The sequence below is a fragment of the Astatotilapia calliptera genome, chromosome 19 (genome assembly GCF_900246225.1).
Source record: "Astatotilapia calliptera chromosome 19, fAstCal1.2, whole genome shotgun sequence".
Lineage (NCBI taxonomy): Eukaryota > Metazoa > Chordata > Actinopteri > Cichliformes > Cichlidae > Astatotilapia > Astatotilapia calliptera.
The window spans coordinates 1,808,223-1,832,084 of record NC_039320.1 but is presented as its reverse complement, the minus strand read 5'-3'; the positions used below and the strand labels follow the sequence as shown (position 1 = coordinate 1,832,084).

General features: G+C 41.0%; 1 protein-coding gene across 14 annotated transcripts in view; it reads left to right on the top strand.

Moving 5' to 3' along the window:
- The window catches only part of esr2b (estrogen receptor 2b), a 74,390-nt gene that overhangs the window by 20,598 nt on the left and 29,930 nt on the right, over positions 1-23,862 (top strand). For 12 of the 14 annotated variants that reach the window (XR_003270706.1, XR_003270710.1, XR_003270709.1 and 9 more), the window contains 7 exons: positions 35-549; positions 5,978-6,174; positions 6,261-6,377; positions 6,921-7,277; positions 11,829-11,967; positions 14,194-14,327; positions 17,194-17,377. Coding sequence is in view for 6 of the 14 variants with exons in the window: in XM_026152755.1 (XP_026008540.1) it covers positions 119-549; positions 5,978-6,174; positions 6,261-6,377; positions 6,921-7,277; positions 11,829-11,967; positions 14,194-14,327; positions 17,194-17,377 (1,559 nt within the window). In the remaining 8 variants the exon portion in view is untranslated. Of the gene's footprint in view, positions 1-34; positions 550-5,977; positions 6,175-6,260; positions 6,378-6,920; positions 7,278-11,828; positions 11,968-14,193; positions 15,211-15,289; positions 16,373-17,193; positions 18,153-23,862 lie in introns of those variants that run through there. The other 2 variants (XR_003270711.1, XM_026152758.1) reach the window with 2 other exon arrangements.

Here is a 23,862-nt window from a genome sequence, read left to right as displayed (position 1 = left end):
TTTTAATATAGTGTTTCTTCCCTCTCTGCTACAGGACCCGGCCATTCGAGAAGATGCTATAGAATATCCACCTGCATCAAATCATTCATTCACAGCAAATACAGTATATTCCCCTGACATGACCTCCTCCCCTGCCCTGGATGCTAACCCGTTACCCCTCCTTCAGCTTGAGGAGGTGGACTCCAGTAAAGCCACAGAGAGGGTGAGCTCCCCAGGACTTCTGCCTGCTATGTACAGCCCTCCTGTGGGCATGGACAGCCACACCATCTGCATTCCCTCTCCATACACAGACAGTAACCATGACTATAACCACGGGCACGGACCTTTTACCTTCTACAGCCCCTCCATGCTGAGCTACACCAGGTCACCCATCACTGACAGTCCATCATCTCTGTGTCCTCCCCTCAGCCCCTCAGCCTTTTGGCCTTCTCACACTCACCACAATGTACCTTCACTTACTCTGCACTGCACTCAGCCTCTAGTTTATAATGAACCCAGCCCACATGCACCCTGGTTGGATCCCAAAGTTCACAGTATCAGCCCCAGCAGGTAAGATTACTGAGAAAGCACTGATGAAAGCTATTCTTGTGTCAGTTAAATTTAGCTTAAGTGGTAGTAACATTCAAAGACCTAGTTTTCATTCTCTTTTACTTATCCTTGTGAGGGTTGAGGGTGGGGGCTGGGGTGTAGGGGGTCACATAGAGACAGACAACAGAGCTCTAGAAGCTCTGGCAGACATGTTTTTGGCAAAAGACTTGGCATTATATCGGCTAGCAGCAGCAACTATTAATGAAAGCTACTATTGCGTGCTTTTGGACAAGAGCCAGATCTTTGCTTTAGAAAAAAGCATCTTATTGGTAACTTGCCATACTTTGCACAGATTTTAGGCAAGGCAAGGCAAGGCAAGTTTATTTGTATAGCACAATTCAACAACAAGGTGTTTCAAAGTGCTTTACAGAGACATTAGAAACAAAAACAAATAAAAAGCATGATTTAAAATTGATTAAAACAAGCAAACAAACAAACTAACTAATTAACAAACAAACAAACAAACAAACAAACAAACAAAATAGTATATAAAATCAAAACAGATAAAATCAGAACAGTAGATAAAATCAGTAGTTAAATGTACGTTTTGAAATTTAAGCTTAAAAGTGTGGATTTGGTGCTTTATTCAAATGCAGCTGAGAACAGCTGAGTCTTCAATTTGGATTTAAATAAACTGAGTGTTTCAGCTGATCTGAGGCTTTCTGGGAGTTTGTTCCAGATATAAGGGGCATAAAAGCTGAATGCAGCTTCTCCGTGTCTGGTTCTGACTCTGGGAACTGATAAAAGACCGGATCCAGATGACCTGAGGGATCTGGAAGGTTCATATTGGGTCAGACCATTCAGAGCTTTATAGGCCAGCATCAGAACTTTAAAGTCTATCCTCTGACGGACAGGCAGAGCTGGACTGATGTAGTCCACTTTTTTGGTCTTAGTGAGGACTCGAGCAGCAGAGTTCTGAATGAGCTGTAGTTGTCTGACTGCTTTTTTTTAGGTAGACCTGTAAAGATGCTGTTACAGTAGTCAAGCCTACTAAAGATGAATGCATGGACTAGTTTTTCCAGGTCCTGTTGAGACATTAGATCTTTTATCCTTGAAATATTCTTGAGGTGATAGTAAGCTGATTTTGTTATTGTCTTAATGTGTTTTTCTAAGTTTAGATCTGCATCCATCACTACACCCAAATTTCTCGCCTGGTTTGTGGTTTTTAGATGTATAGATTGAAGTTCTCTGGTGACCTGTAATCGTTTTTCTTTGGGGCCAAAGACTATTACCTCAGTTTTCTTTTTGTTTAGCTGGAGAAAATTGTGGCACAGCCAGTCATTAATTTCCTCGATGCATTTACCAAGAGCCTGTACAGGGCCTTGGTCTCCTGGTGACATTGTGATATATATTTGTGTGTCATCTGCATAGCTGTGATAGTTTATTTTGTTGTTCTTTATAATCTGTGCCAGTGGGAGCATGTAAATGTTAAACAGAAAGGGTCCCAAGATGGAACCTTGGGGAACTCCACATGTGATACTTGTCTGCTCAGATGTGAAGTTACCTATTGATACAAAGTATTTCCTGTTTTCTAAGTATGTTTTGAACCAGTTTAGTACAGTTCCTGAAAGACCTGCCCAGTTCTCCAGTCGTTTGAGTAATATGTTGTGGTCAACTGTATCAAATGCTGCACTGAGATCCAGTAAAACTAAGACTGACATTTTTCCACTGTCTGTATTCAGACATATGTCATTAAACACTTTGGTCAGAGCGGTTTCAGTGCTGTGGTTCTGTCTAAAACCTGACTGGAAGGCATCGTAGCAGTTATTCTGTTTTAAGAAGTAATTGAGCTGTTGAGAAACTGCTTTTTCAATGATCTTACTTAAAAATGGGAGATTTGAGATCGGCCTGTAGTTTTTCATTTGTGTCTTGTCAAGATTGTCCTTTTTCAGTAAAGGTTTTATTACAGCAGTTTTTAGTGGTTCTGGAAACACACCTGATAATAAAGAAAAGTTGACGATCTGTAACAGGTCTGACTCCAAAGTCTTTGAGACCTTTTTGAAAAAACGTGTTGGCAGGACATCTTAACAGCAGGAGGAGGAGTTCAGTTGACCTAAGATGTCCTCCAGGTCTTTGCTGTTAATAGGGTGAAACTGTTTTATGGTGTTTAAACAGTTTTTCGGTGGACACAGTACATAGTCTGGATCTGCTGTTGATGTACCAATTGCTTGTCTAATCTTTTGGATTTTTTCTGTGAAGAATTTGGCAAAGTCATTGCAGGCCATGGTCGAATGAAGTTCAGCTGCCACTGACACAGGAGGGTTTGTTAGCCTGTCAACTGTAGAAAATAAGACCCGAGCATTATGGCTGTTTTTAGTGATGATGTCAGAGAAGTAGGACCTTCTTGCACTCCTCAGTTGTAAATTATAATTGTGAAGTTTCTCTTTATAGATGTCATAATGAACCTGGAGGTTTGTTTTTCTCCATCTGCGCTCAGCTTTCCTACACTCTCTTTTTTCATTTTTCACTAGTGTGGAGTTTCTCCATGGAGACTTTTTCCTTCCAGAGATAACCTTCACCTTAATGGGAGCAATAGTGTCCATTACATTTAACATGTTAGCATTGAAGCTATTGACGAGCTACTATTTTTAATACTATTTAATACTATTTTTAGACACTAAAAATAGTATTATTTGCCACACGGATCATGAAACAAATTTTAATATTAGCCAAAGATAAGCAAAGTAAACATTTCATGTAAAACTCCATGTAAAAAAGCAATTGCCCCCATAACCTCTCAACTGGTTGTGCCACCCTTGGCGGGAAGAACTGCAATTAAGCATTTGCAATAACTGGCAGTGAGTCTTTCACATTGCTTATTTGCAGAATTGTTTTAATTCAGCCACACATAATTTTGAGCTTGGCCTGTTTAACATTCTGCCTCAATCGGATTTAAGTCCAGACTTTGACTAGGCCACTCCAAATAATCGCCTATGACCAAAAAAAGATAAATTCCATTTTAACAAGAACAAACCTCCGGCAGAACCACCCTCAGGGATGGGCAGCCATCTGCTGCGACCAGTTGGTGGTTAGGCAAGGAACAGAACAAAAGACAAGCTATGGAAGTGAGTAGATATTAATAACAGCTAATGATTCAATGCAAAGTCATAGATAAAGACACAGAATCAACAACTGGTAAGTAAAGAAGAAACAGTACATCCCTCCAGCAGCCTAGACCTATTGCAGTTTAACTAAGGGAGGGTTGAGGGTCATCTAATCTACTCCTATCTATAAGCTTTATCGAAACGTTTTAAGGCTCATCTTAAAAGTGAAGACTCCAAACTGGGAACTTGTTTCACAGAAACAGGGGCCTGAAAGCTGAAGGCTTTGCCTACCATTCTACTCTTAAATGTTCAGGAACCACAAGTAAGCCTGCAGTCTGAGAGCAAAGTGTGCTATTGGGTTGATATGTTAGTATGAAGTCTTAAAGACAGGAGTGCACCTGATTATTCAAGCCCTTGTATGTGAGCAGAAGTATTTTAAAGTCAATTTTGCATTCAAAGAAGAGAAGCCAATATCAGAGAAATATGGTTCGTCTTTCTAGTCCCTGTCAGTTGTCCTGCTACAAATGTGCTTCAACTTTAGGACACAATGATGGTAGAGCAGAATTCATGGTTCCCTCCCTTACAGCAACTGGTCCAATCAAGAAAGCTGCCCCAAACCATCAGAGTACGACCAACATGTTTGACTGTCAGTATATTTTTCGTGTTCATTTTACGCCAAATTTACCTTCCAAATATTCCAAAAAGTTCAGCTTTTGTCTCATCACTCACCAGATGACATTTGGGCAAATATAAGGGCGGGGGAGTGTCCAACTGTGGGTTTCGCCTTAACCTTCTAAGACCCGAACTCTTCCACGGCATGCATTTTTCATTTCTCTTTGATATTTGGGCTGATTGGGACCCGATGAATATAAAAACAAAGAATACTAGATTTTTTTTTTTTTTACCTGATTTTTGTTTCTAAGAAAAATGAGAGCCACAAATGAGGATATTCGTTTAAACATTCGATAGAACAGTAGCAGTATAATGTCCTCATAAGTGGATATCAAGCCCTTGCAGAGCAAAATTGAGTATTTTGGTCTAAATAACCCAAAATGTGATGTCCACATATGTGGACGCCAGGTCCTAGGACGTTAGAACTCATGGATGCCATTTTTGCCCAGCCTCTTTTTTGATGCTGAATCGTGAAAACTAGCCTTAAGTGAGACAAATAAGGACTGCAGTTCTGAGTTGCTTTGTGAACTACTGGATGACTCGTCTGTGCATTTTTTAGGTAATTTTGGTAGGCCAGCCATATCTGGACCACCATTACAAGTTCTCTCCATTTGTGGATAATGGGTCTCATTGTGGTTCTCTGGAGTCCCAAAGTCCTAGAAATGGCTTTGTAACTTTTTTATAGTGATAGATGGGACTTTGTTTTCCATTCATTACTTTTACTAGGGAGGTTTGGTTAGATTTCTTCCCTCAATAAATGAAATTGCCATTTAAAAACCATTTTACAGACCAATACAGACAAAACCAATACAGACAAAGATAACTGAATAATGTGAAACATGCAAGTGTGACAAATATCCAAAAAAGTGGCAATACTTTTCACATTTTCTGCATCACACAACTTCTAGCTGATTTTGAATCAGATCTCTAATCTCTTCTCCAGATCAGGTCATGTGTTTGGCCAAGTTACCGCGGCTAAAAGCGAGCCACCTCTGTGACGGTGACAAATCTGAATTTAAGCTTAACATAACTCGGGAACTATTTTAACCTCCTTTGTTGTACAGCCCTCGGAAAGGGGGAACCCAAACGAGACTAATCTAGTGCCACCATAAAAAAGAAAGATTTCACAGAACATAATTGTTCTATATGTAACTAAAGTTCATTGCTCTTGTAACCACAGCCAGTTAGACGCCTGCTATGGACACCAAATAAGAACAGATAAACAAGCTCCTGTGGGTCGTCGTCCCTTCCTGTCTGCACAGAAGGGTGGCTGTTACAAATGTGCGGAATATGTTACACTTGGTTGTGTAGTAATTCATTGTATGTTCGTATTCTAGTAAATTCTGATACCAGTGTTTAAAATAGCAATTAAGCTAAAAGATGATAGCAATATTTTTTTATTAATTATAAAATTAATTTCTGTTTCTTTTGTGTCTTCAGTTCTCCTCTATATTTGTTGATTAATGTGAGCAGTTAATGGTTATGATGGCACTTATCGTGTTGCATCGATAAATACTATCTGTGATGCGATTTTTCCAGTTGACTTAAATGCTGTTATGGAGACATTTTCAGCAACACAGTACCTGTTGGACAGCTAATGACAGGTGAATGACGGGCTAAAATTTCTAATGTCAAGCTGTCCCTTTCAACGATTCTTCGCTTCCCCTCTGCAGCTCCATCATCAGCTGTAACAAGCTGCTGGGAAAGAAATCTGAAGGAGCGGAAGGAGTGAAATCCTCATCGTGCTCATCTGCGCTAGGGAAAGCCGACATGCACTTCTGCGCCGTGTGCCACGACTACGCCTCCGGCTATCACTACGGTGTGTGGTCCTGCGAGGGCTGCAAGGCTTTTTTCAAGAGAAGCATCCAAGGTATGACCTTTTTACTTTATATTTACTCACAATTTTTCTTCTCATCAGCTGAAATAATCCATTACTGTGTTTTCTTCTTTTATTAGGACACAATGATTACATTTGCCCTGCCACAAATCAGTGCACTATTGACAAGAACCGGCGTAAAAGCTGCCAAGCCTGCCGGCTACGTAAATGCTATGAAGTGGGCATGATGAAGTGCGGTGGGTTTTTACTCATCTTCATTAGAATTGGGATATTTCATGATTTCTTGTCTTACAGCAGAGCTAAAATTGACTCAGTTAATAGGTCTGTGAGCTCATTAGACCTTTTGAGCTTTTTTGAAAAGCACGCAGGACAAGTCTTCCTTCCACTGACTGTAAGAATCATCTAAATACTTTTAATTATTTCTGTGACACATGTAAATAGGTAATAGTGTTTCTTTGGGCCTTTAGTGTTTCTTATGATCAGCACATTCCATTCTGTTGCCTGCTCTGTGATTCTGGGCTAACCTTGGTGTGTTAAACTGCAGCTGGGATTGCTCTTTGACATATGAAGCATTGTGTTTATAAATGCCTTTGCTCTTCTTATCAGTAGACTGGTCATAGTGTCTGCTAATGCTCAGATAGATCCAGTTTTTTTTTGTTCTTATTAGATTGTTAAAAATATATATTTCCTTCTATTGCATAAAGCACAAGCTTTTTCTCACACGAAGTGTAAAGAAGTTGCAGGTAATTCGGCAACTGTCTGTTGTCTTCATTCACCAGGGGTGAGGCGTGAACGTTGTGGCTTTCGTGGTGCTCGACACCGTCGCGGTGGACCCCAGCCTCGGGATACGACAGGTCAGAGTTTGGTAAGGGTTGGACTGGGTTCTCGGGGTCAACGGCATCTTCACCTGGGGACACCTGAAGACACCTCTGTCCACACTCACTCAAATCACACGCATCACTCAACCATGAACCCAGAGGAGTTCATTTCCCGAATCATGGAGGCAGAGCCGCCAGAGATCTACCTCATGGAGGACCTGAAAAAGCCGTTCACTGAGACCAGCATGATGATGACCCTCACCAACCTGGCAGACAAGGAACTGGTTCTCATGATCAGCTGGGCCAAGAAGATCCCTGGTAAGATCCAAGCTACTCAGTTCAGTCTGTATGTAACTCTTTCACACAAGTACTGCTAAGTAAATGTTTTTCTTTTCTTTAATTCTACTCAGTCATACATTTTTTCTTTTTTGTTACAAAGAATTTTGTGTTAAAAAATGTTCTACATTCTTTATTTTGCAATATTGTAAGATTCAATTGCCATTCTGAAATTGTCAGTAGTGATCTTTTGCAATATGGAGATTATTATAGTGGGTTTGGGGTGGCTGTAGCTCAGGTGGTCACCTACTACCAGAAGGTTGGTGGGTCAATCCCAGTCTGCTCCAGCCTGCATGTCTATTCTTGGGCAAGATACTAACCTCGTGTTGATTGTGCGAATCTTAGATAGAAAGCATTTATTTGTGTAGAGTGCTCAGATAGAGTAGAAAAGCTCTCTATAAGAACCAGTCCATTTACCATTTGTCCTCAAATATGGGAATTTGTCATGATTCGGCTGTGTGGCAGGCAGGAGAGGACCCAAACGCAAACTCACGGAGACAAAACGTAAACTCAAAAACACAGCTTTAATGCTGGCAAAAAGTGAAACACAAAAACAGTACTAAACTAAACTAGGAAAGCTAAACATAAAGTATACCAGGAACTACAGGGAGAATCACACACAGCATGAGGGAGACTACGACACTGACAAACAGAAACACAGAGCCTAAATACACAGAGGGACAACGAGGGAATGAAACACAGAAGGAGAGCACAGCTGGGAGTAATCAGGCTGGACGAGACAGACGCAAAACTAGAAACACTCACATGAGTAAAACAGGAAACACACTGACTGAATTCTAAAACACGCAAACTTAACAGCAACTGGGGAGACAGAACATAGGAACCTGAAACATGGTACAAAACATCACAGTGGACATAACATGGAACACAGGGAAGCCATATAACAAAGCCAAAGAGCTAAACCTAAGGTAACCATAACTGAGATCCAGGGAAACAAGAAACAGTACATCAAAGGACTCAAAACATAAACCATGATATAAAAGCACAGGATCTCTTCCAAATAAAATAGGAAACATAATGAGACGCAGACATGATAACCAGAACTTGACAACGTAAGACACAGACATGAAACACATGATGAGCAGGGGAGACTTAACATGGGTTGGAAACACAAGGGGGAACTAATAAGCAAATGAACATAGGAGACCTAAAGAGCTTAACATACTATAAACATCAAAATGAACTAAAACTCAAAACACTGGGTCCTAAGACCCAGGATCGTGACAGAATTTGTAGGACTGCATGATGTTTTTTCACATTTTAACTAGCCAATAATAAGACAGCTGTAATCCAAATTACAGGTCATGATTCATTTTGATGGTAAGAAACGCCACTGAAAATACCAGCCTTTTATCTTAATGAGTTTTTGAAATGTTCATGTTTAAACATTTCCTCAAATTTGAAAGTTAAAAAAAAATGGTGAAAGTGGATCTACATTCATTGGCAGATACATGGACCGTATTTCAAAAATTATACATCCTGAAAAATGTTCGATATGTAAAACTGTCAAGAACCGTAGTTCTAGCACGCAAGCTGGACCTAGAAGCAAGCACAATACGCCGGGATGCACGCAGAATAACTTTTATTTCTCAAAGAGTGTCCCGGAATGATCAAAGGAAAACACGCAGTGTTAATATTAGAACCAAAGGACCGGGAGATAACAACTTGGGAACGCCATGATCGGGACCGTGGGAGGCTGCAACAGAGAAGGGAAGAGAGTTACTGCGGAGCAGGGAGATAACAGCATACAACGGGGTAGAGCTATTTATCTTACAATCAGGGCTGGGCCGTGGGAACTAGAGGGAGGGGTGAGGGACCGCGGGAGAGGGCTCCAGGAAGGCGGAGGAGATGATGACCGGTGGCTAATCTGAACTCCAGGCGTGCAGCACAGGCAGGTGTACGCTCAAACACGGCGAACAATAACTTGGGCACACAGTAGAAGAATAAACATAGTTCAAAAGAAACCAGAGATTCCACATCCACCTTCACGTGAGGGCCAAGTTACTGCTGAATGGTGACTAACGGACCGGCGTGGAACAGCCGGCCATGCGGGGTTAAATAGTCCTCCTGACGATCGCCTGGAATGGGATGCAGGTGTGGAGATGACAGCCACACCCGTAGGCGTGGGCATCCCATCCGCTCCTCAGGCACCAGGCCGCAGACCATGACAAAAACAAAACATTTCACAGAAATCACTCCATGTGTCCAAACTTTAGACCACAAAAGTTTTTACGCAAATCAGAGATGTTTGAGGAGAAGGTCCAGGTTGATTTAAGATGGAATGAAATTTAAAGCCAGCAGTTTGCCACAATTTGTCACTGAAGTAACCAAGCAGAAAGGGGTCAGGAAGATAAGACTTGAGCATGGCTTTAGAAGAGCAGCTTCTCTTTGTAGGAAACCATCTCTCTGTCAATCAGGCCTTTATTCTAAAGCATGGTAAAAGGCACAGGAAAGTTTTCTTGAGCTTTATAAAAACTAAACAATATATTATGACATGAAGATACTTCAGTCCAGTGGCAGTGGCAGTGGGCAGTGGGGTATTTATCAATAGAAAAAGCTCTAACGTTTATGAAAATACAGTTCAAAGTTCTAAATCTATCCACTCATTCACATTTTCTAAAGCTGTCAAGTGGGCCAGATTGGAGTCTTTGCCGGTGCAATTCCAGCCCCCAGGTCTTATGTTTGCCACCCCTGCTCTAAGCACTGCCTGTTAAACACCAGGCACTCCTCATCATCTGCTAATACCATCCCTGCAGTGAAACATGATAGTAGCGAGGCTGCTTCACAATAGCAGGTACAGCAAGACTTCTCAGAGCATTAAGTAGAAAGCAGTTACCTGGACAGAAGCGCCTTAAATAAAAGGAGATCCATATGACAGTAAGCCAACGTACACGCAGCCAAGCTAGCCTCGAGTAAAAAGTCTTACTGTTCTTCAGTAGCTTAGTTAAAGCAACCACGTAATCCACACAGAATAGCTACAGACACACCTGAAGACAATACTATGCACTTCATATCCAGTCAGTGATCCAAAAGAACAATCAATGGGCAAATCTAGTTGTAGAAACTTACCCAAGAGGCCTCAAAGGGACTTCTAGCAAGAATCCAAATACTGGTAAATGACATATTTCATTTTCTCATAATAAACCTTTTTAAAATTGAATTACTGAAAAGAAGTTAGAGGTCCAAATATTTTTTAAAAGCAAATAGTGAAAAAAAAAAGCCAGATGAGTGCAAATAAATGTAGCAGCCTGATGTGATGTTAGTATCAGTGTTGGTTCCTTCCATAAAGTTGCTTTTCATGATTGATCCTGTTTTTTTTTTGCACTAAAGGATTAAATCAAGTTTAAAATGGTAAATGGCCTGTATTTATATAGCGCTTTACTAGTCCCTAAGGACCCCAAAGCACTTTACATATCCAGTCATCCACCCATTCACACACTGGTGATGGCAAGCTACATTGTAGCCACAGCCACCCTGGGGTGCACTGACAGAGGTGAGGCTGCCGGACACTGGCGCCACCGGGCCCTCTGACCACCACCAGTAGGCAACGGGTGAAGTGTCTTGCCCAAGGACACAACGACCGAGACTGTCCGAGCCAGGGCTTGAACCGGCAACCTTCCGATTACAAGGCGAACTCCCAACTCTTGAGCCACGATCGCCCCAGTTATGAATGGTGGTGACATGTGAGCTGTAATCATTCAGACATAAATAAAACAGGAAGGCTGTCAGTGTCATGTGACTCTCTGGTGTCACCTGTGTTAGCTGACCCACTTTTGAGGCCAGATTCAATCAAAGAATCCCCATCAAAGTAGCTCTGTCTGTTGACATGTTTGGCACTGAGGCACCGGTTGTGCAACAGTCTGTTACAAAGTTACAGATGTCCTGCACCACCCCTGTACATTTCTCTCTGTTTCTGGGTAGAGCTCTATGTAGTCATACAACAGAAAGAAGTTCCTTGCAACAGTGTCTATATCAACGGTCAGGGAGCCCTGATAGATTGGCTGGCTAAGACACATTACCAGATGGCCACAAAATCTTCCAAGCAGTGAGTGTTTCTGGTCTAATTCCAGGCTGGCCTGAACCCTTTACTGCTCTTTCACCATATTTCCTGTCTTGTTGAACATCATGTTGCACTGGATAAGGCAGTGAGCCAATGAAACACAGGAGTGATGAAGAAATGATTCCCCCGATGAATCATTGTTATATAGAACATTTATGATCAGTTTAATGTTATTTCACATAAAAACAAAGCTGCTTTTCTTTCAAACACAAATACATCTCAAAGTGACCCCATACTGCAGTAATGCATACTATTATTAGTCTGCACAGACATGTAATCAAGCTCCAACTTGACTGGTGGATCTGGGCGTACAACTAAAAGAATGTGTGAATAAGTGCTGATTCCAATTGTGCAATTTGGGATAGATTAGGGTTTTGTGCTCATAATTCCATGAAGGCAGAATGTGGGTGGTTTCCAAGTGTAAAGAGGCCTTTTTTTTCTCCTCTCCTCAGGCTTTGTAGAGTTGAGTCTAACAGACCAAATCCACCTGCTGAAGTGCTGCTGGTTGGAGATCCTCATGCTGGGCTTGATGTGGAGGTCAGTGGATCATCCTGGAAAACTAATCTTCTCTCCAGATGTCAAACTCAGCAGGTGAGAGGGATTAGCACTTATTGCATTAAAACTAATGTGATCCCATTGCACTGAAAATCTTTTATGAAGTTGGTCATCAGCTAACGTTTAGCAGGTTTACAGAGCGACAAATACTTGTTTCTGCTATTCCACAGAGACTTTAGCTTACAGAGAGTGTTTGCTCAAATACCCACACAGCTTCTGTTTCTGTGTTTCTTCCTGATATATGTCATAATACTCTCAGTTTAGATCTTTTTGAGATGTTCTTAAGTGCTTTTGTTGTCTCACCCACATAAAATAATGTAAAAAGGTAAAATATGTCTGAATAAGAAATATCTGCAACTGCCACAACATTATTGCTGGTTTGAGCTCCCCAGGTTTTTTCACAATGATGACAAATTGACATCACACGATAAAACAGGTCATCCACAACACACATACACATCACGAACATTTGTTCCAGATTCATCTGAGATTTCTCTGGACTGCCAACGCACACCGACCTTCGAATTTGTCCAGAGAACTGTTGTTTGTATCTGCCAATGCTGAATAGCCTTTGTATTCGTAGTAAACACACTGTAATTGGGCAGCAGGGATATCCTAATGGCTAAACTTGGAGAAAGGTTTTCAACAGTGTTCTCAGCATGGCAAATCTTATATGAGGCTCTTTAAGTTTCTCAACAATACCTACTGTTGCTGTGAACTGCATGCCACTTTGCAACCCACCACCGACCCAGCTATACCTCCCACGCTGTGTCTGATCCACTCATGTCACTGGTGTGCTGGGACCTAGCTGCTTCTCTCCCTTCACAGATTTTCACTTTCACACAAAGTACATGCACCAAAATCCAGTGAGCGGGTTGACCACAATCATGGTGCCTACAGGATACAAATAATTGCATTTCTGAAGAATTTCTCCTTGATGCAGATGTCAAACAAACTGGCACATATATTTCTGCTGTGGACACTGACCTTGTGCAACATTCAGAACTTGTTAGATTATAAACTGGGATGGGTTAGGGAAAGTTCGTCATATTTTTTGCTAAAGGGCAAAAATTCTCAAAAGACAAAAATAGACTTCAGACTTTAGTTTTTTAAAGTTGATAATGCAGCAGAGCCACTAAGTTCTGATAACTTGTACATTTTAGACTCCATCATATGGAGGCCATCATATTTCAGACTGCATGCTGTAGATGCTATAAAATGTTTCATCTCTTGTTTAGTCTCACAGGACTTTACCAATTGCTGTTTACCCTGAGTTTTCTCCTTTGTCCCACTTTCTTGTGTATGTAATTCCCTTATTTTTGTTAAGGACTTTGAAGCAGTATGTAGTCAGACAGCTAAATGCTACATTTTTTGTGAAAAAGGCAAATGCAGAAGGAGCTGAGGGTAGGAGCAAATTTATACGAGGGAAATGGTGGGTTGAGTTCAGTGTTTGACCTTTCTTTCTTCACTGCCACGGAAACTATCACTATAGGCTTAGGCTAGCCTTGATGTGTTTTCATAACATGGCCTTATTTTTCTCTGTAAGGTTCCTGTCAGCCTTTCTCCTTGGAAAGATGAGGATAACATCCTGGATGCAAATCCATCCACCGGCCCATTGAATCATTTTCTAATTTATTTTGTCTTATCAAGTCTTTCTTTCTGCTTTTCTGACCTCTTTCTGCTCTCTCTTACACATTCATCAGTATTTGGCTTGAATTTCTTCATGGATGGTTGCTAATATGTGGATTACCAATAGGAAGTTGTTAGCTGATGAGGTTTTAATACCCAATTTTCCCATTCATGACTATAGTTTGTTTTATTATGTCAAAAGGTAAAGCTCTGTTCTGGAACCTCTAAGCCCTTTCTGATTTATGACACTGAGTAAGTCATATATAGCAGGGAATGGAAGAAGTGGGTTGCAAAGCAGGTTGCAGGGCACAACTGCCACCAGGCTAAAATGTCTTAAAATGTACCACTAGCACTTGTGTGCTGACACTGCAATCCTCTGGTTCATCAAAATTGCAGCTGAAATAGATTTTTTTTTTTAAATTTTCCATCATATTATTATGGTTTTCAGGCACCATAATAAACTTTTTTAGCCTACAAGAGTTGATATAAATGGGACGCACAAAGTAATAGAAATTTCTTTCAGCATGTTCAGTTTATCTTGGTTCTCGTTGCTGCCTCTTTCCCCTTTCTTATCTTTTTGTTCACTCCACTCCATCTTGTTTTTCTTCACTTCTTCTCTTTCTGTCTGTTTAGGGAGGAGGGACAGTGTGTGGAGGGCATCATGGAGATTTTCGACATGCTGCTGGCAGCCACCTCTCGGTTCCGTGAGCTGAAGCTGCAGAGAGAGGAGTACGTCTGCCTGAAGGCCATGATCCTCCTCAACTCCAGTGAGTGTTACTGACGCACATAAAACCACAGGATGGGGAAGAATTTTGGAATGAGGTTTCAATAAGCAAATACGCTGTTCCACCTCATCCAATCAGTGCGCTATTTGTGGTGTTTTTGGTTTTTTGTTCTTTTTAGTTCTGACATAATCCCTCACACATGTGCACACACACACACTTTTGGGGTACTCATACTTCAAGTAAAGGTTTTTTAGTGAGTATAAAAGTACCAAACTAAAGACTACACATGTCAGTATCTGTTTAAAGTGTGCTTCTTAACTTACACCCAAACGTTTGACTGTCAAAGCAATACTCTCTAGTACCCATCAGACCCAGTTATTATTAAAGAAACATAAATCATAGTTATTTTCCTGCTATGATTTTCGTTTCTGCACTACTCCTTGAAATGGCTGATTTCCAGTCTTGATGATGCAGTCTTGTGCTTCTAATTTTCCATTCATCCATCCTTTTTCTTCTGATTATCTGTGGCTGGGTTGTAGGAGCAGGAGCCTGAGCAGAGAGGCCCAGACTTCCCTCTTCCTAGCCCCTTCCTCCAGCTTATCCAGGGCAATCCTGAGGCATTCCCAAGCCAGGAACAACACGTACAGTTCAGTGTCCAGATTTCTAGATTACGAAATAATTTATTGGTTTGTTTATTTATTTATTTTGGTCATGGGAGAAGAGTACACTCACAGTCCTCTGAAGTTTCCTAGCATTTCATTTGTTTAAGGTTCATAGAAATTTCCCAACGTCTCGTACAATAAATAACCCCCTTAAAGCGTTGTAGAGCAGAGTTACACTACACCAGTCCTTGATGTGGCTTTTAAAATCAACATGACGGTGACCGTCCCACAGAAGTTGCATTGGCAGATGTTATTTGAAGAAGGTTTGATAATGAAGTGACCTGTGAATTTGGACCTTATTGCAGGGCGGCTTTCGTTTTTTCACCTTTAATGTTTTTCCAGTGGTCACAGTGTCCTCTACAAACCACCTCCAACAGACGCTGCAGGCAGGTTCCATCCAGGTGACCGACCTCTCCACATGTTTAACAAAGTTTCCTCCCTCACGCACACATAAGATCCTCTGCCAGACTATGTTCTCTCTTTTAACTCTGCTCCACTGCAGCTGGAGTAAAAAAAAAAGGGCAAATTGCGCAAGAAGCGAAAGCAAGTCTGAAAAGTCAAGGAAAAGAAGGCGTCGAGAAGATTAATGAATCTTGACAGATGGAAAGTTGTAACTGAGCTGCTCCATCCATCCTCTGTCCTGGTGGTGGGCGGACACTAGTTGATCTACAGCTCCTTCTCTCTTCCATCCTCTAGTTTTTCATCAAGAGCGTCCGTCATGATGTCATTCGGGCTCTTTGATGAGCCAGATGGCCTGACTGAAGAAACTGTACGAACTCATAAATGTCACAGCTTAGGTTAAATTGGTTACAGAGTCCTGAATCAGGATGTAGAATGTCATGCAACAATTTATACCAAAGAACACCAGGTTACGTGTTTTATTCAAAGATGAGATAATGAGTGGATTATTACCAGGCTATTATTAATCTTGGAATGTTTTGTCAGTGTCAGTCTATCACTGTTGTCGAAACCATGTTTTCAGTTGCAATGGCTGGATCTAATTTAAGCTTTATTATTATTTCCCTGCAAGTCAAGAAGTTTATACACTCACAGATTCCATGGTTCAGGTGTGTGTGTGTGCATATATGCTTGAATATAATCAGGGAAATGATATGTATAGATTATTAAGTAAGATGTGATGTTTTTTAAGTGCATTAATTCTGGTACACATAATGATGGGCAAGGCAACAGAAGGTATGCTTAAAAAGAACATGTTAAATGGCTGATTGCAAAGAAATGATCGCACAGGCTGAGTACTAGTCCTGGAGTAAAGATGAGTTGAGGGTTCACCAGCATGTGAAAGACAGTGTAGATAAATAACTACAATGATCGCACAGGCTGAGTACTAGTCCTGGAGTAAAGATGAGTTGAGGGTTCACTAGCATGTGAAAGACAGTGTAGATAAATAACTAACAAGATCAAATGTCCAAATCACAACATCAACAGTCACCTCAAGGTTCTTTATATTGTAAGGTAAAGATCCTACTTTACTGCAGAGAAATCCCCAACAATCACATGGCCCCCTACGAGTGAGCACTTGGTGACAGTGGGAAGGAAAAACTCTCTTTTAGCAGGAAGAAACTTCCAGCAGAACCAGGCTCAGGGGGCCCAGGCTTGGGGTGGCCATCTGCCACCACAAATTGGGCGTGAAGCAGGGAAACAGTGCAAAGACACACTATGGATGAGAGCCAGAGCTCAGTAATAATGATTATATGCAAAGAGGTGAGGATAATATATATAGTATCAATAGGATTCAGACGGTACAGATCAGTTTTTACAAACGGGTTAGTGCTGAATGCTGAATGAACATTATCCTAGGTATAATTGTGACAGTACATGTACTCACTCAAGAAAGCTAAGATATTCAGTACTGGACAGCTTGCAATCCAGACCAGTGACCCAGTTAAAACATTTGTTGCATTATGAAATGGGAAATATGATGAGTTGCACACTTTTGCAGTGTTGTTGTAATGCAATGACAAAAATATGTTGCTGTCCCAGCAATTTTAAATATATTGCTGTTGTCAAATTCAAACGTGCCACATCTGATTTCTCAGTTTTAACCTATTCATATGTTTTCTCTATAAGTATATAGAGTATAAATGATGTGTATGTTATTGAATTCTGCTTCTATTTACGTCTCAAACAGCATCTAAACTTTTATGGTCGTGTGTAACTAAAGGGCACGTCTTTAAAAAAGGATCAGTGGTCTCAGTAATGACACGTAGCTGTGCTGTTTTTCACAGGTCTGTGCACGAGCTCCCCGCAGACTCCAGAAGAGCTGGAAAGCAGAAACAAACTGCTGCATCTCCTGGATTCTGTGATCGATGCGCTGGTCTGGGCCATCTCCAAACTGGGCCTATCCACCCAGCAGCAGACTCTGCGCCTTGGCCATCTCACCATGCTGCTCTCCCACATCCGGCACGTCAGGTACACACAGAACGGAGGGAGTATTATGTCTGATTTCCTCACATGCTCACGGTAATGCTCAGCAAGCATGTGCACAAAAACATATTTTTGCATGAAATTAAGTAAAAAGACTTACTAACTTTTCCAATCAAGTGTTCACCACAGACACTTCACAATGTTTGTGAAGCAAGTCTCTTAAATTTAATAATAACAAAATAAGGTCTGTTTTATATTGGTTTATTTTTGTTTTTACATCTCAGACATACCAGGTTCAGTTTATCCCCCAGAAGTGCTATATGCAGAATTTAATAAAGGTGACTGGCATTAATATCTCAGCTACATTAAACCACAAGTAGGCGTGTGCTAATAAAATAGAGGATCATTTACAGAGAATACACGGCTAAAATGAAGAAATGTCTGCATGCATTGTGCACACTGGAACTTCCTCCTCATGTTCGGTGATAATAACTTTAACAGTAGACTGAAAGCTTCTGCAAAATCCTGCATTTGTTGCATTGATGTTTTGTGTTTACCTGTAACATCTCATTTTCTACACAAACTTTATGTAAATATTCATCACAGCCATGGATTTAGAGACAGAACAAATATTTGACCAGCCAGGCATAACATTATGACCACCTGCTTAATATTGTGTTGGTCCCCTTTTTGCTGCCAAAACACTAGACCACTGAAGGTGTCCTGTGGTATCTGACACCAAGATGCTAGAAATAGATCCTTTAAGTCCTCTAAGAGCAGCGGTCCCCAACCTTTTTTGCGCCACGGACCGGTTTATGTCCGACAATATTTTCACGGACCGGCCTTTAAGGTGTCGCGGATAAATACAACAAAGTAAAACCAGTACTGGTACCAAAAAAAAGATGATTTATTCATAAGACACGGGAAAAGACCCAGGGAAACAGAGTTAACGATAAAAACCCTGAAAACCATAAATTTCACACCCGAGCCTCAACTCTGGTGGTCCTGTACCAAACGACTCACGGACCGGTACCGGTCCATGGCCCGGGGGCTGGGGACCTCTGCTCTAAGATGTGAGGTGGGGTCTCGGTGGATCAGATGTGTTTGTCCAGCAGATCCCACAAATGCTTGATTGGATTGAGATCTGGGAAAGTCAACACCTCAAACTAAATGTTGTGCTCCTCAAACTATTCCTGTACTATTTTTTGCCTTGTGGCCGAGCGCATTATCCTGCTGAAAAAGGCCACAGCAATCAGGGAATACCGTTATCATGAAAGGGTGTGCTTGGTCTGCAGCAATGCTTAGGTAGGTGGTACGTGTCAAAGTAGCATCCACATGGATGCCCCCCAGGTTTCTCTTCAGCACTGTAGCCAGGCTGACAAAAAGTCAGAGCTCTTTTGAGCCAACCATCCCTTTAACGTTAACTAGTAATGACTTCATGAACTTCTTCACAAATAAAATTTTTATCATTAGAGGAAAAATTACCAATAATCATCCCACAGATGTAATATTATCTACAGCTACTCTTAGTACCATTGATGTTAAGTTAGACTCTTTTTCTCCAATTGATCTTTCTGAGTTAACTTCAATAATTACTTCCTCCAAACCATCAACGTGTCTTTTAGACCCCATTCCTACAAAACTGCTCAAAGAAGTCCTGCCATTAATTAATTCTTCGATCTTAAATATGATCAACCTATCTCTAATGATCGGCTATGTACCACAGGCCTTCAAGCTGGCTGTAGTTAAACCTTTACTCAAAAAGCCATCTCTAGACCCAGCAGTCTTAACTAATTATAGGCCAATCTCCAACCTTCCTTTCCTATCAAAAATCCTTGAAAGAGTAGTTGTCAAACAGCTAACAGATCATCTGCAGAGGAATGGCTTATTGGAAGAGTTTCAGTCAGGTTTCAGAGCTCATCACAGCACAGAAACAGCTTTAGTGAGGGTTACAAATGATCTTCTTATGGCCTCTGACAGTGGACTCATCTCTGTGCTTGTCCTGCTAGACCTTAGTGCAGCGTTCGATACTGTCGACCATAATATCCTATTAGAGCAATTAGAACATGCTGTAGGTATTACAGGTACTGCACTGCAGTGGTTTGTATCATATCTATCTAATAGACTCCAATTTGTGCATGTAAATGGGGAGTCCTCTTCACACACTGAGGTTAATTATGGTGTTCCACAGGGTTCAGTGCTAGGACCAATTCTGTTTACATTATACATGCTTCCCTTAGGCAGCATCATTTGAAGACATAGCATACATTTTCACTGCTATGCAGATGACACCCAGCTCTATCTGTCCATGAAGCCAGATAACACACACCAATTAGTTAAACTGCAGGAATGTCTTAAAGACATAAAGACCTGGATGGCCGCTAACTTTCTGCTTCTTAATTCAGATAAAACTGAGGTTATTGTACTCGGCCCTGACAAGCTTAGAAATATGGTATCTAACCAGATTCTTACTGTGGATGGCATTACCTTGGCCTCCAGTAACGCTGTGAGGAACCTTGGAGTCATTTTTGACCAGGATATGTCCTTCAACGCACATATTAAACAAATATGTAAGACTGCGTTCTTCCATTTGCGCAACATCTCTAAAATTAGAAATATCCTGTCTCAGAGTGACGCTGAAAAACTAGTTCATGCATTTATTACTTCCAGGCTGGACTACTGTAATTCATTATTATCAGGATGTCCAAAAAACTCACTGAAAAGCCTTCAGCTAATCCAAAATGCTGCAGCAAGAGTCCTGACAGGGACTAGAAAGAGAGCATATTTCTCCTGTTTTGGCTTCCCTTCATTGGCTTCCTGTTAAATCCAGAATTGAATTCAAAATCCTGCTCCTCACATACAAGGTCTTAAATAATCAGGCCCCATCTTATCTTAATGACCTTGTAGTACCATATCACCCTATTAGAGCACTTCGCTCTCGCTCTGCAGGCCTACTTGTTGTTCCTAGAGTATTTAAAAGTAGAATGGAGGGAGAGCCTTCAGTTTTCAGGCCCCTCTTCTGTGGAACCAGCTTCCAGTTTGGATTCGGGAGACAGACACTATCTCTACTTTTAAGATTAGGCTTAAAACTTTCCTTTTTGCTAAAGCATATAGTTAGGGCTGGACCAGGTGACCCTGAATCCTCCCTTAGTTATGCTGCAATAGACGTAGGCTGCCGGGGGATTCCCATGATGCATTGAGTTTTTCCTTTCCAGTCACCTTTCTCACTCACTATGTGTTAACCCTTTAAGACCTACCATAGAACCAAGTCCGCCAGAGCTTATATTATATTTTTACATGGTGTGGTGCCATTTTTGGGAGCATTTCAAGTTGCTATACATCAATACAACAATTATAGCCCAGATTTTAATAATATGTATTCATTAAGTGCATAGTAATTACATAAATTGCAAAAAAGTGCAATAAACTACAAAAAAAATGAAAATCGTTTTTGCTTTTTTAACATATATTTCTAGTTGGAGAAATTTAAGAGCCTTATCCCTCAAAACTGTAAATACAAAAAAGTTGCACAAAATAATTTCCTACCACAGGAACTTTATTTTGAGTGTCTTCATAGTTTTATTTTTGAAATACACCAATTTTTATACACTGCAGGAAAAACGAAAATAAATATTATACTGCAAATTTGCAAAAAAGCAGCATATGCATCAAAATAAACTATTTCCAGCAATGCAATATGAGTCCTAAGCATCCCAGAAACGACACAGAAAGTCATAAAGTCAAACATAACTTTTAAAAAGACCAGTATAGGCCCTGAGGCCCTGATGGTAAAAAAGACTACATTTCCGCGAAAATGACGTCACTTCCGGTTTCGGGCAGGTAATGGCGGACATGCAAAAGTTCGCGCTGACGTCTATTCCAACGTAGGAAGTGTTATGAACAGCTGATCGGATCGGCAAAGCGTGTTTCTGGAATATTATGTTTTTGTTGCTGCAAGCGCTTTTTATGCAGTTTTTGCAAAGCTTTATGTGGAAGGAAACTGTGACCTAGGACAAGCTGATGGCATAAGATGTAAGTACAACTCCTCCGGTTTCATATGCAAAAAAAATTATTGCGCTAGCTTACGTGGTTGCAGAGCTACCGGGATTTAAAAATAGTTACGTAAAACAGAGCGTGCCCGCTCTGACCGGCTCTAAAGGGTTAATAGACCTCTCTGCATTGAATCATATCTGTTATTAATCTCTGTCTCTCTTCCACAGCATGTCTTTTATCCTGTCTTCCTTCTCTCACCCCAACCGGTCGCAGCAGATGGCTGCCCCTCCCTGAGCCTGGTTTTGCCGGAGGTTTCTTCCTGTTAAAAGGGAGTTTTTCCTTCCCACTGTCGCCAAAGTGCTTGCTCATAGGGGCTCATATGATTGTTGGGATTTTGTCTGTATCTATGAAGCGGCTTGAGGCGACTTTTGTTGTGATCTGGTGCTATATAAATAAAATTGAATTGAATTGAATTGAATGGATGGCAAAACCCAAGGTTTCCCACATTGCCCAAAAGCATCAAACTGCCACTCAGACTTGCCTTCTTCTCAGTGCACCCACGGTCCATGGTCCACTTCTGATGCTCACATTCCCACTGTTGGTGCTTTTGGGTGTCGACAGGGATCAGCATGGGCGCTCTGACTGGTCTGCAATTATTCAGTCCCATACCTATCAAATTGTGATACACTGTGTATTCTGACACCTTTCAATCCGAACCAGCTTGAACCTTTTGTAGAGTTTGAGTTACAGCAGCTCATCTGTTGGGTCGGACCACGCAGACCAGTCTTCACTCCCCACTTGCATTGAGCCTTGGTTGTCAGTGACCCTGGCTGGTTCACTAATGTTCCTTCCTTGGACCACTTTTGATAGATACTGACCACTGCAGACTGGGAATATCCCACAAGAACTGCAGTATTAGAGATGCTCCAACCGAGTCAACCTTGTCAAATTTTCTGAAATCCTCAGACTTGCACATTTTTCCTGCTAACCCTAACCCTCTAACACATCAGCTCTGATGACTAAATGTTCACTTGCTCTCTGATATATACCACTCACTAACTGATGCTGATGGACATTAATTTCAAAGACTCTAAATAGGTTTGTGATTTGTAAGAACAGAATAATTATGTACTATTCGTTTACATTAGACTTGAATAGTTTGTAAAACCAGACAAGACAAGTTTGTAATGCTGTGCTGTCAGCAGAGATACATCTATGGAACTCCAAAGTGTTCAAAATTAAATAAATAAATAAGTCATGATGAAATAAATTACTAGGTGAATAAATAAGACACAGATATATAATGTGAGAATGATATTGTGAAATAATTGAACACATTTTGAAAAAAAGCTCATTATTGTGAAATATATTGCATTCTGCTATATAAATTTACTTATTATTGTGAAATATTATTTCATGATCATTATTTTTCACAATAACAGAGATTATTCCTGAGGCATTTTATTTATTCCCAGCCGTTTTTAATCCAAAATGTCCTTTTTTCAAAGTCAGTCTTTATTTCAAAATCCCGTTTTTCCCAATGGCCTATTTATTTCATAATGCAACTTTTCAGCAGAATGACTTTGTCTGTCAATCAAGAAAGACAGGGCGGAGCCAGTTGTGTGATTGGTTGCCCCTTTGCTCAAACATAAGTAATCCGGTTGTTCAGTGATGACGCGACGAATCCTACTTCCTGTCCTAAAGTAGTCTGCGTTTAATATGGCTTTTGTGTTGTTAACATGTTTAATGTTATGTATTTTCTTCTATTTGATCTCAAAAAGCTTCTTCTTTTTTTTTTTTTTGCCTGTCCCATTTGAGAGTTGGGAGTTCGCCTTGTAATCGGAAGGTTGCCGGTTCGAGCCCCGGCTCGGACAGTCTCAGTCGTTGTGTCCTTGGGCAAGACACTTCACCCGTTGCCTACTGGTGGTGGTCAGAGGGCCCGGTGGCGCCAGTGTCCGGCAGCCTCGCCTCTGTCAGTGCGCCCCAGGGTGGCTGTGGCTACAATGTAGCTTGCCATCACCAGTGTGTGAATGTGTGTGTGAATGGGTGGATGACTGGATATGTAAAGCGCTTTGGGGTCCTTAGGGACTAGTAAAGCGCTATATAAATACAGGCCATTTACCATTTGGTTCTTTAGCCATCAGAATTGTTGTCTGAAGACCAACAAGGATACCCAATGGATTTACTTTGCCAAATGGATCATCGTGGCATTGCCGTATTGGTCCATTTGATCGACCTTTGTTTTTATTATTTATTATATTTTATTTTCAGATGTTACAGACGGGACAGACATGAGTGAGGGATAGGAAAGGGAGAGAGAAAGAGGAAGGAAAAGAAAAACAGAAGGGGAGAGGGACAGTGAGAAAGGGGGGGAGAAAAAAAATCTCCTGGATCACCTGTTGAGAGAAGAAGAATAGAAAACAAGCAAAAACAAACCAAAGCAACATACTAAACACAACACCATCGCATTAATCTAGCTAAGTGTAAACAGCAGTAAATACTAAATATTCAATGTTGTTGTGCAGCACGCAGGGCAG